Genomic DNA, 16,675 nt, shown 5'->3' on the forward strand with positions numbered 1-16,675 from the left:
CGATGGCAAGATGAATGCAGTATGTTATCAAAAAATACTGGAGGAACATTTGCATTCATCAGCCAGGAAGCTGCGCATGGGATGTACTTGGACATTCCAACATGACAATGATCCAAAACACAAGGCCAAGTCGACCGGTCATTGGTGAAGGTTCTGGAGTGGCCACCTCAGTCTCCTGACCTCAATATCATTGAACCACTCTGAGGAGATCTCAAACGTGCAGTTCATGCAAGACAGCCCAAGAAATTTACAGGAACTGGGAGGCTTTTTGCCAAGAGGAATGTGCAGCTTTACCATCTGAGAAGATGAAGAGCCTCATCCACAAATACCACAAAAGACTTCAAGCTGTCATTGATGTTAAAGAGGGCAATACATGGTATTAAGAACTGGGGTATGTAAACTTTTGATCAGGGTCATTTGGGTAGTTTCTGTTGCCATTATGATTTAACCACTTAAGCCCCAAGCCTGTTTTTCAGATTCGGCGTTTACAAGACTAAAACATTTTTTTTTGCTAGAAAATTGCTTAAAACCCCCAAACATTATATATAATTTTTTTCTAACACCCTAGAGAATAAAATGACGGTCATCGCAATACTTTTTATCACACCGTATTTGCGCAGCGGTCTTACAAGCACACTTTTTTTTGGAAAAAAATCACTTTTTTTAATTAAAAAATAAGACAACAATAAATTTAGCCCAATTTTTCTATATATTGTGAAAGATAATGTTACGCCGAGTAAAATGATACCCAACATGTCACGCTTTAAAATTGCGCCCGCTCGTGGCATCAAACTTTTACCCTTAAAAATCTCGATAGGCGACGTTTAAAAAATTCTATAGGTTGCATTTTTTGAGCTACAGAGTAGGTCTAGGGCTAGAATTATTGCTCTCGCTCTAACGATCGCGGCGATACCTCACTTGTGTGGTTTGAACACCGTTTTCATATGCGGGCGCTACTCGCGTATGCGTTCGCTTCTGCGCGCAAGCTCGTCGGGACGCTTTAAAAACATTTTTTTTGGTTTTCTTATTTTATAATTTTTTACACTGAAATAAAAATTTTTTTTATCACTTTTATTCCTATTACACGGAATGTAAACATCCCTTGTAATAGAAAAAAGCATGACAGGTCCTCTTAAATATGAGATCTGTGGTCAAAAAGACCTAAAAAAAAAAAAAAATTGTCTCTTTAAGACGCTGGGCGGGACTGACGTTTTGATGTCACTTCTGCCCAGCAAAGCTATGAGGACGGGTGGGGGCCATCTTGCCCTCAGTCGAGTCCTCACACAGCAGGCAGCAGCACCCGATCTCCTCCGCTGCTACTGACGGCTCTGGTAAGCGGAAGAGCGGCGGGAGGGGGGGCCCTCTCCCACCACCGATAACGGCGATCTCGCGGCGAATCCGCCGCGGAGACCACCGTTATCGTTTACACGCCCGCCCACAGAAGAGTTGGATACCTCGGTTGTGGCAGCAGCTGCTGCCGTTACCGAGATATCCATCTTTAAAAAGAGGACGTATATATACAGTGGGCAGGCGTTAACCGGTTAAAAAGAGTAAACACAGTTGATGGCTAATAAATGGCTTCAGCATAACATTAACCAAGAGTGAAATATTTTTTTTTGTCATTCATATTCTCTGAAAAATGGCCAAGAAATCACAAATTCTGCCAGGGTATGTAAAATTATGACCACAACTGTATTTCACAAAAGTAAGTACACCCCTCACATTTTTGTAAATATTTTATTATATCTTTTCATGTGACAACACTGAAGAAATGGCACTTTGTTACAATGTAAAGTAGTGAGTGTACAGCTTGTAGAACAGTGTAAATTTGCTGTCCCCTCAAAATCACTCACACACACCCATTAATGTCTAAACCACTGGCAACGAAAGAAAATGTGCCCCCAACTGAAAATGTCCAAATTGGGCCCAATTAGCAATTTTCCCTCTCCGGTGTCATGTGAATCATTAGTGTTACAAGGTCTCAGGTGTGAATGGGGAGCAGGTGTGTTAAATTGGTGTCATCGCTTCACTCTCATACTGGTCACTGGAACTTCAACATGGCACCTCATGGCAAAGAACTTTCTGAGCATCTGAAAAAAATAATTGATGCTCTACATAAAGATGGCCTAGGCTATAAGATGATTGGCAAGACTCCAAAACGTAGCTGCAGCTCGGTGATACAGCGGCTTAACAGGACAGGCTCTACTCAGAACAGGGCTCGTCAAGGTCGACCAAAGTAGTTGAGTGCACGTGCTCAGCATCACATCCAGAAGGTTGTCTTTGGGAAATAGACATATGAGTGCTGCCAGCATTGCTGCAGGGGTTGAAGGGGTGAGGGTCAGCCTGTAAGTGCTCAGACCATGTGCCACACATTGTATCAAATAGGTCTGCAATGCTGTAGTCCCAGAAGGAAGGCTCTTCTAAAGATGATGCCCACAGTTTGCTGAAGACAAGCAGACTAAGGACATGTATTACGGGAACCATGTCCTGTGGTCCGATGAGTACAAAAAGACAAGCGTGTCTTGCCTACAGTCATGCATGGTGTTGGGAGTGTCATGGTCTGGGGCTGCATGAGTGCTGCCAGCACTGGGGAGCTACAGTTCATTAAGGGACAATGAATGCTGTGACATACTGAAGCAGATCATAATCTCCTCCCTTTGGCGACTGGGCCGCAGGGCAGTATGCCAATATGATAACGACCCCAAACATACCCCCAAGACGACCACTGCCTTGCTAAAGAAACTGCGGGTAAAGGTGATGGACTAACCAAGCATGTCTCCAGATCTAAACCCTATTAAGCATCTGTGGGGAATCCTCAAAAGGAAGGTGGAGGAGCGCAAGGTCTCCAACATCCACCAGCTCTGTGATGTCATCATGGAGGAGTGGAAGAGGACTCCAGTGGCAACCTGTGAATCTCGGGTGAACTCCATGTCCAAGAGGGTGAAGGCAGTGTTGGAAAATAATGGTGGCCACACAAAATTTTGGGACCAATTTGGACATTTTCATTTAGCGGTGTACTCACTTTTGTTGTCAGCTGTTTAGACATTAATGGCTGTGTGTTGAATTATTTTGAGGGTACACCACATGTGCACTGTTATACAAGCTGTACACTCATTACTTTACATTGTAGAAAAGTGTAATTTCTTCAGTGTTGTCACATGAAAATATATGATATTTACAAAAAATCTCTATCACCCACACACACTTATTTTTTTAAATAATGTCACACTAAATTTCCAAGGCACGTTTGAATGGCTGCATTTTTCTCATTTATTGGTGATGCTGCTGTGCTATACAGAAGCAGTTCTAAATAAATAAAATGGTTAGGATTTGTCAGTTCACAAAAAAGTTGATCCCACACTTTAGGCTTGTAACATCTTCTGGGAGGGGTCTATTTATGAATAACAATAGGGGTTTCAATATAAAAATATTATTTGCAAAATAGCTTTCATTGAAAGTGTATCCGTAGTAATATTCTACTCTTCTTTCAAGGTTTGCAGGTGGCTCCTCAACATCAGCCCCACTCCAAATCCTCGGATTCACTCCAGTCTGCGGGTGTGGGGGGATGGAGTGATGGTGGCAGCTCACAAAGCGGTGGCCAACCGGGTGGCAGACGGTAGATGGGACGTTCTGATGCAGAGGAACTGAAGAGGGGAAAAAAAAAAAAAAAAAAGTCAGTTGTGAGATCTTTTAATCTCACAAGCACCGAAGTCTAGGTTCACATCTATGTGGCTGCGCTTGATGCGTTTTTACAGGCATGTTTTTCAGGGCATTTTGCATTCTTAAACCCCTCGTTTAAAACACAAGAGTCAGTTTTTTTTTTAAAGTGCCAGCTCTGGCCTATCTTCTCCCACCGCAGTCCCTCCCACTGCTGTCTTTTCCTGTCGCCACCTTCTCCCCTGTCTTTGTGTGCCATCTTCTTTCTCGCCGCAAAGAAGAAGACAGCGGCAGAGGAAGATAGCACAAGAAGACAGAAGAAGACAGCACCAGGAAGAGACAGCAGTGGGAGAAGACTGCTCGGGGAGACTTGTCAAAAAGGACTTTTTTTTACATTATACTGCCATTTGGGGTGAATGGGTAGGGGTACGATGTACCCGATACCTATTCACATGGGGGGGATCCTAGGGCCATATTTTGAAAACCACCGGACAGGGATGTCAGGAAAAGGCCCTTGTCCCTATCAACATGGGGGCAAGGTGCTGTGGGGGGGCACCCATTCTTCCCATGTTGAGGGCATGCAGCCTGGTATGGATCAGAAAGGGGGGGGGGGGGAAGCTTGCTCGCTTGTCCCCTCCCTATCCTGACCTGCATGCTCGGATAAGGGTTTGATATGGACCTGGGGGGGGGGACCCCACGCCTGCTTTTTTTTTTTTTTTTTTTTAAAGACTCACCAGTTGTTAAGAACGCAGCAGCCGGCTTCCCAGTCCCATGCTTAGGAACCAGCTATATACAGCATTAAAATAAAAAACGCAAAGCACATCAAAAAATAGCATCAAAAACACTTGCATTTCTGGTGCGATTCCATTGACATCTGTTACATGCAAAACATGGAAAAAAGTTCCCGACCCTTTCCAAAAATGCACCGGCCGCAAAACACATGGATGTGAACTTGTACCATAGGAAGCCATGTTAAATGGACTGTAGTGCATTTCCACAAACTGCAAAACACACAGGTGTGAACCTAGGGCAAGAGATGCATCAGACATACTTCATAGTTCATTTTGACAGATTTATTTGGGTTGAGGCACGTTTTTTTTTTGTTACAAAGAGCACATGCTAAGCAGTTCATAATTATAATGTAGCCTATGCAAAAAAAAAAAAAAAAATAGGGTTACATACACCAGAAAAGTTTCTACACATCAGCCGAGATTGAGAAATCGGGGGGTTCATTTACTATAACCGGAGAGTGCAAAATCGAATGCAGCTGTGCAAGGTAGTTCACCCATTTGTAAAAAAAAAAAAAATTCTCCCCTTAGCTTCCTGCTCGTTCGGTCTAGGGGAATCAGCCATTTGTATTAAAATATGAGCCGTACTTACCCGTTTTCGAGCTGCATCTTCTTCCGTCGCTTCCGGGTATGGGTCTTCGGGAGCGGGCGTTCCTTCTTGATTGACAGTCTTCCGAGAGGCTTCCGACGGTCGCATCCATCGCGTCACTCGTAGCCGAAAGAAGCCGAACGTCGGTGCGGCTCTATACTGCGCCTGCGCACCGACGTTCGGCTTCTTTCGGAAAATCGTGACGCGATGGATGCGACCGTCGGAAGCCTCTCGGAAGCCTGTCAATCAAGAAGGAACGCCCATTCCCGAAGCCCATACCCGGAAGCGACGGAGAGGATGCATCTCGTAAACGGGTAAGTACTGCACATATTTTAAAATAAATAGCCGATTCCCCTAGTAAAAACGAGCAGGAATCTAAGGGGGAAAAGTGCCCTCTAAGGGTGAACCCCCGCTTTAAAGAGGAGGTCCGTTGATTTTTTTTTTTTTTTTTTTTTCACATCAGCAGCTACTGACTTTTAAAATAAGGACACTTACCTGTCCAGCGCGTCCGCAATTTCGGTTTACCGCTCGGCTCTCAGATACTCAGATACTCAGATGCTCTCAGATACTGCCACCGCCATCTTCGGTAAGGGGATCAGGAAGTGAAGCCTTGCGGCTTCACTTCCTGTTTCCCTACTGTGCATGTGCGTTTCCCAGAAGACAGCAGGGGGGGGGGGGGAACGCCGGACGTGGCGTAGATACCCACAGATAATGCAGCCATCTATGCCCGGAAGTGGGTGCAAATACCTGTCTTAGACAGGTATCTGCTCCCCCCTGAAAGGTGCCAAATGCAACGCCAGAGGGGGGGGGGAATCTGGACAGCGGAGGTTCCATTTAAAATTTTTGTGTGGACCTCCGCTTTAATCAGCTTCCAACTTCAACAAATAAAACTGGGAGTTGATTGTTTTGTTTTGTTTTTGTAGAGCTGCACCAGATTTGACACTCTCCCATTTTTGTAAAAATTAACACCTTGGTGTCCCAAGTCCCAAAAAATGCACCAAATTTAAGCCAATGCAATTTTTCCATCATTCAGTTATATCAAGATGTCTAAACTAACAGAACTTTTGGGTAAAGTTAGTATGGAAGTAATGTGTCTGCAGACAATGTCAGGAAATAAATTCCATATAAAAGTAAACGGATGAGAATATGCAGGGTTTATCCAATTTTACCGATTACCAACTGAGCTCTTCAGCACAGCCACAGAATTCAATAAATCTACATGACACCGCGCTTCCCGACCCGGTGATTCTTAGGCAGGCACAGCTCTCCATTTACTGTGACTGATGAAAGCAGAGCTTTATCTAGAATGTGCATTAACTGACTCTTGTGTTAATTGAAATGATTTGGCACGAACCTCTTCACCAAGGGGCAGTGTTAAACAACTACTTCTTGCTTAATCAGAATTTAAAGCAGACTTTTGATTCTTATTGTAAAGCCCAAACCACCAGTCTTCACTGCAACAAAAGATGGTCTAATGAAAACAGCCTTTAATGGATAATCCTCTGGATGGCTGCGTTTCAGGAAATGGACTGGCCTCTCTGGCAAAAGGAGTCAATGAAAGAACTTAGCACAGCAAACACATAAAAGGACTCCCATGAGTGCAAGGCTGGGTTCACACCCATGCGAATTGAATGCGGTTTACACCGCATCCAATTCGCAGGACATTTTAAAATACATTTATTTGAATGAGGCTGGTTCACATATTTGCGGTGAATTCGCACTCCACATTGCCCAAAAAATGTGTGAGTTTTCTAGGCAGTGCGGTGTGGCTCAGGTGCGAATTCAGGCCCATTATCTTCTATGCAAACGCATCCGATTCGCAGATGCGTTCCGTTGTGAACATGAATTTTCTCCCCCTCCTCACTACACCTCCCCCTCTCCCTGCTCAGCTGTTCCGCAGCTACAATGGAGAGGAACTGCTGAACAGCTGCTTTTACTCTTTACAGGGAAAACAGAGCTGGAATTCGCACTGGACTGGTGTGAACCCAGCCTAAGGGAAGAGTCTTAGACGCCAACATTTAGTGGTGAGTACAAAATAAAAGGGGAAAGTTCTTTTCCACTAACCACCCCTGTTTATTTGAATAGCAGATCCAACGGCAAATCTAATGATTAGATGTAGTGGCTTATCTTAGAGAGACAAATCACAATGGACACAGGTTGTCTAACCTCCTTGGCTAATTTTGATTATTTATTTAGCCAGTGACTGGCTAAATCAGGCGTCTGTCTCTCAACATATGCCTATGGGTATCTGACTCAACAAAACACGTTTGCAATAAAAATTGTCCTAGCATTTGAAATCATGCACAATTAATTCCAGGCTACAATGTAACCACTTCCTGACCAGAACAAAAAACAGTGGGGACTAACGACTGGAAGATTTACCCGCCCTTCATGAGCAGACCTTTTTTTTGCGATACGGCACTGCGTTATTTTAACTGACAATTGCGCGGTCATGCAACATTGCACCCAAATAAAAAATGTTTACTTTTTCCCCCCCCTCCACAAATAGAACTTTCTTTTGGTGGTATTTTATCACCTCTGCAGTTTTTATTTTTTGCACTATAAACAAAAAAATAAAAAAATTGACCGACAATTTTGAAAAAAATAAAATAACTTTCCGCTATAAAAACATGCCCAAGAAAAATGTAATCCCAATATGTGTATATTGATTAGTTTGCGCAAAAGTTATAGCATCTTCAAACTATGTCTCTCTTTTTTTACTGGTAATGGCTGCGATCAGCGACTTATAGCGAGACTGCAATATTGCGGAGGACAAAATCAGACACCGACATTTTTGGGGGACCAGTGACACCAATACAGTGATCACTGTACTCAAGACTGGCTGGGAAGGGGTTAACATCAGGGGCCATCAAAGAATTAACTGTGTACCTAGGTTTGCTTATTCACTGTGGGGGAGGTGCTTTGACTAGGGGAAAGCAAAGATCTGTGTTCCTGCTTTGCAGAAACACAGGATCAATGCCTTCCCTTCTGACAGAATGACAATCTGCCTTGTTTACATAGGGAGATTGTCATTCTGCTGGTGTCCTTTGTAATCGGCGGGTGCCGACGAACATCGAGTCTGCGGTACACGCCGCTGGGCTCCCACTGTGTATAATCACAGTGCATTCGGGTTGCCGTGGCGTGCCCAGCCCTAACCCGGAAGTGTCAGATCACTTACTAGATACGTGATCTGGCACAGAGCAGCCCGTCCTGCCGCAGTATATCTGTAGTGGGCAGTCGGTAAGTGGTTAAATACCGCCAAAAGAAAGATCGGTCTCCCAAAAAAAGAAAAAAAAATTCCATACAGCATTGCATGACACTGAAAGCTGAACATTGGCCTGGGCAGGAAGGGGGTGAAAGTGCCCTGTATTAAAGTGGTTAAAATATTACCATTTAAACATAGTCAGATGAATTAAAACAGTTATTTAAAAAGTAACCCATTGCTGGTAATATTTACCAGTAGCAATCAATTGTAACTGAACTCTTGCTGGGGTGCCATCTTTAAGCAACAATGGGTTACTGAAATTGGCACATAACCATTGCCAGTGCTTTCCCGAGAAGTCCATATACCACTTGTATGTTGAGTAAAGTGTGCATCCTTTCTCGGTGCTTCATTAGCGCCCTCTGCTGGACTCACCTTTCACTGTGAGCGCTTTCTTTCTCTGCTCTCTCTTTAAGCCAAGCATCAACCCTGCAAGGAGGGATCTGTCGGTTTTTCTCCTCCTTCAGCTTTCTCTCCGCTATAAAGGGAATATATTGTTGGGAAAAAAAAAAAAAAAATCTAGTTTAAAATCTTAAACAATACATATCCTAATTACCATTTGTGCATTACTGTTAGCAGTGAAAGAAATATATATAAAATTGGGTGTATTTTCTTTAAACTAGAGAAAAAAAAAAAAAAAAAAAAAAAAAAAACACACCTGTTGGGCATGCTTAAAACATTTTCAAAATCGAATAATGGGGCATTTTAAAATTCTTGTGTCATCTCAGCACATTATTAAAGTTGATCTCTGGGTAAATCTTAAAGAAACTGGTGCAGCTCTGTATTAAAGCTGATTGTTTAATGCAACCAGTGCTAGTAGCTGAATTAACCTTGTATAAACCTTTTGTGATCCATAAACATCCACACTGAGACTAGGGGAAGGAGACAATTAGGTGTGCTGCATGCAAATGTATTGACTGGTAAAATGCTGACTGTGGCACAACAGCACAGTAAGCAGAGGGAGGACCTCCTTGGTTTGTTACTCTGTCACTGCCCAGTCAGAAGGTTGGGGATAGAGAAAGAAAACCATTTTATTCCCTACATATAAGCAAAGTCAAGCCTGGCTGTGCAAACCTCAATACCACATGCACATAAATACAATTTTAGCGGTTAAAATTGGTCCCTACTGTGTATTTAAATGGAGGTCGTCTTTAATAGTAAAGATGTCACATGTAACCACTGTCTTGGTGACTACTAAGACTGGTAGAAATTTACCCAATAGGAATGCAGATATAATCATTGACCAGTTTATTGCCATCTTTTTTCCACGCTATAAAAGATGAACACAATTATTGCTGTCTGTATCCCCATCAGTAAGATGCATTCTCACTTTTAGATCCAATCATCACCGTCAATGGGACAGAAAGTAAACATTACTTGTCTCTCTCCAATGCACCAACTGTCATTTCTCTCTGCTGTCTAGGTAATCCTTTCGCTGCCGGCTTCATACATTGTACAGACCTAATAGGTGGGGGGGGGCTTTCTCTCACTCTCACACACACCGGATTGTGTGTAAAACTGACAGGCAGACACCTGCCTGTCAGGTGAAAGCATTGGATTGCTCCCACACACTACCGGCACCCCAGCCATGTATTTTGGGTTCCGGTTGCCAATATGCAGACCCCGGGACTGACATGACAGGAGCCCTTGGGTGGAGGGAGTAGAGCATCCGCGCTTTTTTGCTGTGACCTGGAAAGCGATGTGTATGACGTCACTTTGTCCCCTATGTGATGAATAACAAATGAGAGATATATATATATATATATATATATATATATATAATCTATATACACACACACACACACACACACACACACACACACACACACACACACACACACATATATTTTTAGGTCCCTTACCCCTACATATATGCACGTACGGACATAAATGCATGTGTCAGGGGCACAATAATTCTAACACAAGACCTCCTTCATAACACTAAACTGAAACCTATAGGTGGATTTTGAAGAGTTGTCTATAGTAAACATAGGGAACTGAAGTTTGTCGCCATTTCACAGCCTCACACAAATTTAAGGTTTGACATGTTGGGTGTCTACTTGGTGTAACAATTGGAAATTCAATTTAGTGCATTATTTACTGACATTTTGCATTTCCTAGACCTTTGTGGTAACATTAAGTGACACAAAATTGGAACTACCATCATTATATTTTCTAGCGCGTCTGCTGTTTGGGGGGTTTGTGTAATCTTCAGGCCTAAAATGATTTTTTTTAAACATGTGAGAAAAAAAAAAAAAAGGCATAGAAAGAGTTAATACACAAGTCACTTTTGGTAAGTTTGCCAGGACACCAATAGCTAAAAAATTGACAGGGGAGGTAACTAGTTCTGTTCCTGTGTGTTGTGTGAAGGGGGGGGGGGGGGTGTCCCTTCCACCCAATCAGCTCTCAGAGCTCTTGTACAATGAGTAACTGCATCTCTCCGCCCCCTGCTTTGTGAGTGCGTAAAATATCATTTCATTCCATTTTATGTACAGAACAAATTGCTGCAGATAAACATGTACAACTTATGTAGGAGAACTTGTTTAATCTCTGTGTATCACCTGAGGCTAGTCACTTCACTGGGTATATATATGGTTTACAACTACTTTAAATTAAATCATATGGTTTCATACTTTCCACTTTAGCCTTTAGTTCACCCAAATCCTGTGCACTCATGTGTGAAAATCGGCAGGAAGGACCAAAGTCACAATGACCTAAAAAATAAAAAAGGGTAAGCTTTCACACTGTAAATTTAAAATAGGAGTTCTGAATGTCCAAGAACTCAATCCAACAATCATATGTGATGCTATTTATGAAAAAGTTACAATGGTCCCTTCTTAGAGCAAACCTGTAACAGTCTGGTTAGCAAGCACATTCAAGTACCAAAAACATACCTTTATAGGGCCTAGCTGCCTGCTCCCACACAATGGGGGTACCCAAAGCTGATATGCAAACAGCTTTTCTAAAATAAAAGGCTTAGCCACTGTATAATACATGCAGCTTGGTTATTGCCTGTTTATGTCTTCAGAGCACAACAGCAAAAAGCTTTATGAAAACACCAGATAAAATGACAGTTTCTGCCAGGGTTCCTTTACCCCACCCACTTCTTAGGGATGTTCACTGTGAGCTAAAAATCACAACTTAAAAAGAAACTCCACTTTTGTTTAAAAAAAAACAAAAAAAAACAAAAAAAAAAACACACCACACGATTTCCCCTGGGTGATTAATGTACATTGCGAGTATTTTAACAAACTTTGTTGCAAAATCCTACCTGCTTCTGATCTGAAGAAAAATCTGTTTTTTTTTGGCTATGTGGAGTAAAAGTAATTGACAAAAGAACATTTAGTTCAGACTGCTAGACATGAGGGAAATATATATCACACACACAGTGCCTTGTGAAAGTATTCGGCCCCCTTGAACTTTGCGACCTTTTGCCACATTTCAGGCTTCAAACATAAAGATCTAAAACTGTAATTTTTTTGGAAGAATCAACAAGTGGGACACAATCATGAAGTGGAACGAAATTTATTGGATTTTTCAAACTTTTTTTAACAAATAAAAAACTGAGAAATTGGGCGTGCAAAATTATTCAGCCACCTTAAGTTAATACTTTGTAGCGCCACCTTTTGCTGCGATTACAGCTGTAAGTCGCTTGGGGTATGTCTCTATCAGAGACTGACATTTTTGCCCATTCCTCCTTGCAAAACAGCTGGAGCCCAGTGAGGTTGGATGGAGAGCGTTTGTGAACAGCAGTTTTCAGTTCTTTCCACAGATTCTCGATTGGATTCAGGTCTGGACTTTGACTTGGCCATTCTAACACCTGGATATGTTTATTTGTGAACCATTCCATTGTAGATTTTGCATTATGTTTTGGATCATTGTCTTGTTGGAAGACAAATCTCCATCCCAGTCTCAGGTCTTCTGCAGACTCCATCAGGTTTTCTTCCAGAATGGTCCTGTATTTGGCTCCATCCATCTTCCCATCAATTTTAACCATCTTCCCTGTCCCTGCTGAAGAAAAGCAGGCCCAAACCATGATGCTGCCACCACCATGTTTGACAGTGGGGATGGTGTGTTCAGGGTGAGGAGCTGTGTTGCTTTTACGCCAAACATAACGTTTTGCATTGTTGCCAAAAAGTTTGATTTTGGTTTCATCTGACCAGAGCACCTTCTTCCACATGTTTGGTGTGTCTCCCAGGTGGCTTGTGGCAAACTTTAAACAACACTTTTTATGGATATCTTTAAGAAATGGCTTTCTTCTTGCCACTCTTCCATAAAGGCCAGATTTGTGCAGTATACAGGGACTGATTGTTGTCCTATGGACAGAGTCCCCCACCTCAGCTGTAGATCTCTGCAGTTCATCCAGAGTGATCATGGGCCTCTTGGCTGCATCTCTGATCAGTCTTCTCCTTGTATGAGCTGAAAGTTTAGAGGGACGGCCAGGTCTTCGTAGATTTGCATTGGTCTGATACTCCCATTTCAATATTATCGCTTGCACAGTGCTCCTTGGGATGTTTAAAGCTTGGGAAATCTTTTTGTATCCAAATCCGGCTTTAAACTTCTCCACAACAGTATCTCTGACCTGCCGGGTGTGTTCCTTGTTCTTCATGATGCTCTCTGCGCTTTAAACGGACCTCTGAGACTATCACAGTGCAGGTGCATTTATACAGAGACTTGATTACACACAGGTGGATTCTATTTATCATCATTAGTCATTTAGGTCAACATTGGATCATTCAGAGATCCTCACTGAACTTCTGGAGAGAGTTTGCTGCACTGAAAGTAAGGGGCTGAATAATTTTGCACGCCCAATTTTTCAGTTTTTTATTTGTTAAAAAAGTTTGAAATATCCAATAAATTTTGTTCCACTTCGTGATTGTGTCCCACTTCAAAAAAAATTACAGTTTTATATCTTTATGTTTGAAGCCTGAAATGTGGCAAAAGGTCGCAAAGTTCAAGGGGGCCGAATACCTTTGCAAGGCACTGTACATTGGCACTGTGCACTGTTTATTAATTAAGTGGAGTTCCACCCTAAAAAATCCTGCAAAAAAAATTTGAAAAATAAATAATTTTTACTCGCCAGAAAAGGCGGTTGCTATGCGGAAGTTCCTAATCTGCCTCTTCCTCCACCTCAGCAGGTCTTCTTCCTCGTCCTACTTGGTGTCTTCAGGGTAATGGAGCATGCTGCCTTATGGGAACTGTGTGTATCCCAAAGAGCAGCTGCCCATTTAGAGTCGCGCATGCGCAGTAGAAAACGGGCAATGAAGCCGCAATACTTCACTGCCTGTCTCCCTTAGTAAGGATGGCGGCGCTGGGACCTTCCAGGATCGAGGGGTCGGCCTCGGGGGGGGGGGGGGGGGGGGCTCACAACATCGCAGGCGCCTAGGATTGGTAAGTGTCCTTATTAAAAGTCAGCAGCAACACCATTTGTAAGAAAAAAAAAAAAAAATTGCGGGTGGAATACCGCTTTAAATCCATTTTTGAGTTTTTACATACTAGAAAGGACATTCTTGGGAGTCTTCTCATCAATATACGTTACATAATATAGAGAGAATATTCATATATATTCTACAGCCACCCACAGCTCAAATTTGAGCCAATTACCACTGAAACTTGAGTTGTGTAAGGGCTCTTTCACACGGGGCGGATCAGTGAACCTCCGTTGATCCCCGCCGAGCCGGCGGATGACAGGGCGGTCCCCGCGCACTGTGCAGGGACCGTCCTGTCTTTTCTCTGCTCTCCTCTATGGGGGGGATCGGATGAACACGGACTGTCTGTCCGCGTTCATCCGATCTGCAGACAGATGGAAAAATATGGTTTTCCTCCGTCTGCAGAATCGGAGCTTTGCGGAACTGGGTGAGATCGGGTGTCAGCGGATGTTCATAAGCTGACACCCACGATCTCATAGGGACCAATGCATGTCCCTTTTTCATCCGTACACGGATGGATAAAAAGCGGACATACGGTCCGCACGTGTGAAAGAGCCCTAAAGCTAGGTTTACAATTTAAACTGCTGCCTCTTTAGAAAACAAAATGTGTCCGATATCTATAGGAGATTACTTTTTATATGAGGATTTACAAAGTACCCACCCGTCTGAAGGAACCGTCTGCATAATTTCTTACATTCCTCTTCTGCAAGGATTTCAGCAGCCTCTGAACAAGAACACAATCAGGAAAGTGTTTTTTATCCAATCAAATATACAGGAGAGACTACAAAGTAGATAAAGGATGCAATAAAGAATCTTGGAGACAATCCAACACATAAAAGAAATGTAAACCTTTTACTGTACCAAGCTGCCATTTCACTTTAAAGCCCAACATATTTTTTCTGTTACAGACTGGAGGGGAGAGGATAGGGATAGGTAGTGTGTGCATACACAGATGGGGGGAAGGGACAGGAAGTGTGTGAACGCTCTTTTTTGTGGGGAAGGGTGGAACCTACAACTTTTTTGCCATCCGTCTTCCTCTCCAGGTGACAGATGCACTTGCCATTTCTTAAAGCTGAACTCCATGAATCACTTCTATTGGATACATCAGCTGGGTATGCATGAATGGAAATGTGATGGGTTCAGCAGGGATGAGATTTTATCTGTTGCCCTCTTTGTTTGACAGAAGTCAATCATTCGATCGGCTTCTGAACTGACCCGCTGGGAAACCGCCTTCATTCAGCGGCTTGCAGTGCTGATCAGTGTATTGTGAGAGAGGAGAGGCTCCGCTGTCAGCATACAATATCCTGGCAGGGGGAATTCTTGCTTGTGTGGCTGGAATCTGCCATCTGGCTGAACACACCCCACGAGCCTTGTACACCCAGCTTGCCACAATATAAAGATGCATATCTCATGCCTAAGGGACCACTGAGGAAGGTGGCGATTACTGTAGCAGCTACTACAATGAGAGCTGCGATCTTCCAGATCCTGTGTATCATACTATGGATATACAGGGTGCAGGGCTCTCCCCTCTGATCAGGTCATACCATGGATGTGCAGGGCTCTCACCCCTGATCAGGTCATACTATGGATATACAGGGTGCAGGGCTCTGATCAGGTCATACTATGGATATACAGGGTGCAGGGCTCTGATCAGGTCATACTATGGCTATGCAGGGCTCTGATCAGGTCATACTATGGATATACAGGGTGCAGGGCTCTCCCCTCTGATCAGGTCATACCATGGATGTGCAGGGCTCTCACCCCTGATCAGGTCATACTATGGATATACAGGGTGCAGGGCTCTGATCAGGTCATACTATGGATATACAGGGTGCAGGGCTCTGATCAGGTCATACTATGGATATACAGGGTGCAGGGCTCTGATCAGGTCATACTATGGCTATGCAGGGCTCTGATCAGGTCATACTATGGATATACAGGGTGCAGGGCTCTGAACAGGTCATACTATGGATATACAGGGTGCAGGGCTCTGATCAGGTCATACTATGGATATACAGGGTGCAGGGCTCTGATCAGGTCATACTATGGCTATGCAGGGCTCTGATCAGGTCATACTATGGATATACAGGGTGCAGGGCTCTGATCAGGTCATACTATGGATATACAGGGTGCAGGGCTCTGATCAGGTCATACTATGGATATACAGGGTGCAGGGCTCTGATCAGGTCATACTATGGATATACAGGGTGCAGGGCTCTGATCAGGTCATACTATGGATATACAGGGTGCAGGGCTCTGATCAGGTCATACTATGGATATACAGGGTGCAGGGCTCTGATCAGGTCATACTATGGATATACAGGGTGCAGGGCTCTGATCAGGTCATACTATGGCTATGCAGGGCTCTGATCAGGTCATACTATGGATATACAGGGTGCAGGGCTCTGATCAGGTCATACTATGGATATACAGGGTGCAGGGCTCTGATCAGGTCATACTATGAATATACAGGGTGCAGGGCTCTGATCAGGTCATATTATGAATATACAGGGTGCAGGGCTCTCACCCCTGATCATACTATGGATATACAGGGCTCTCACCTCTGAACAGGTCATACTATGGATATACAGGGTGCATGGCTCTGATCAAGTCATACTATGGATATACAGGGCTCTCACCTCTGAACAGGTCATACCACACTTTCTTACACTTCTGGTGTTGCACTCCATTGAGATGTTTCTTACGGTTGTGTAGATTGTCCTGGAAAGAGCGGTCACAATAGTCGCAGAAATACCTCCTTCCCATGACAGAGGTGTGCAGCTCCCTCGGATGTACACTTCCACAACACACAGCTGCTTCCCGCTCCTCCCACCAATGAGGTAGGAAATACTTATTCACGCATGCGCAGTAACCAAACCTCTGTAACGGAGAAATAACCAATGTAATTGACTAGTGGGCGGAGAGCCGTCCCGGAAATAACGCTAAGTTT

General features: G+C 43.5%; 1 protein-coding gene across 1 annotated transcript; it reads right to left on the reverse strand.

Moving 5' to 3' along the window:
- Positions 1-3,242: 3,242 nt before the first annotated feature.
- Positions 3,243-16,597, reverse strand: ZMAT5 (zinc finger matrin-type 5). The gene is made up of 5 exons (XM_040351960.1): positions 16,365-16,597; positions 14,387-14,449; positions 10,930-11,010; positions 8,672-8,774; positions 3,243-3,644 (listed from the first exon to the last, which is right to left on the reverse strand). Exons 1-5 carry the CDS (start codon positions 16,489-16,491, stop codon positions 3,515-3,517), a joined length of 504 nt encoding a protein of 167 aa, XP_040207894.1. The 5' UTR covers positions 16,492-16,597; the 3' UTR covers positions 3,243-3,514.
- Positions 16,598-16,675: the final 78 nt, after the last annotated feature.

The sequence above is a fragment of the Rana temporaria genome, chromosome 1, assembly GCF_905171775.1.
Source record: "Rana temporaria chromosome 1, aRanTem1.1, whole genome shotgun sequence".
NCBI lineage: Eukaryota > Metazoa > Chordata > Amphibia > Anura > Ranidae > Rana > Rana temporaria.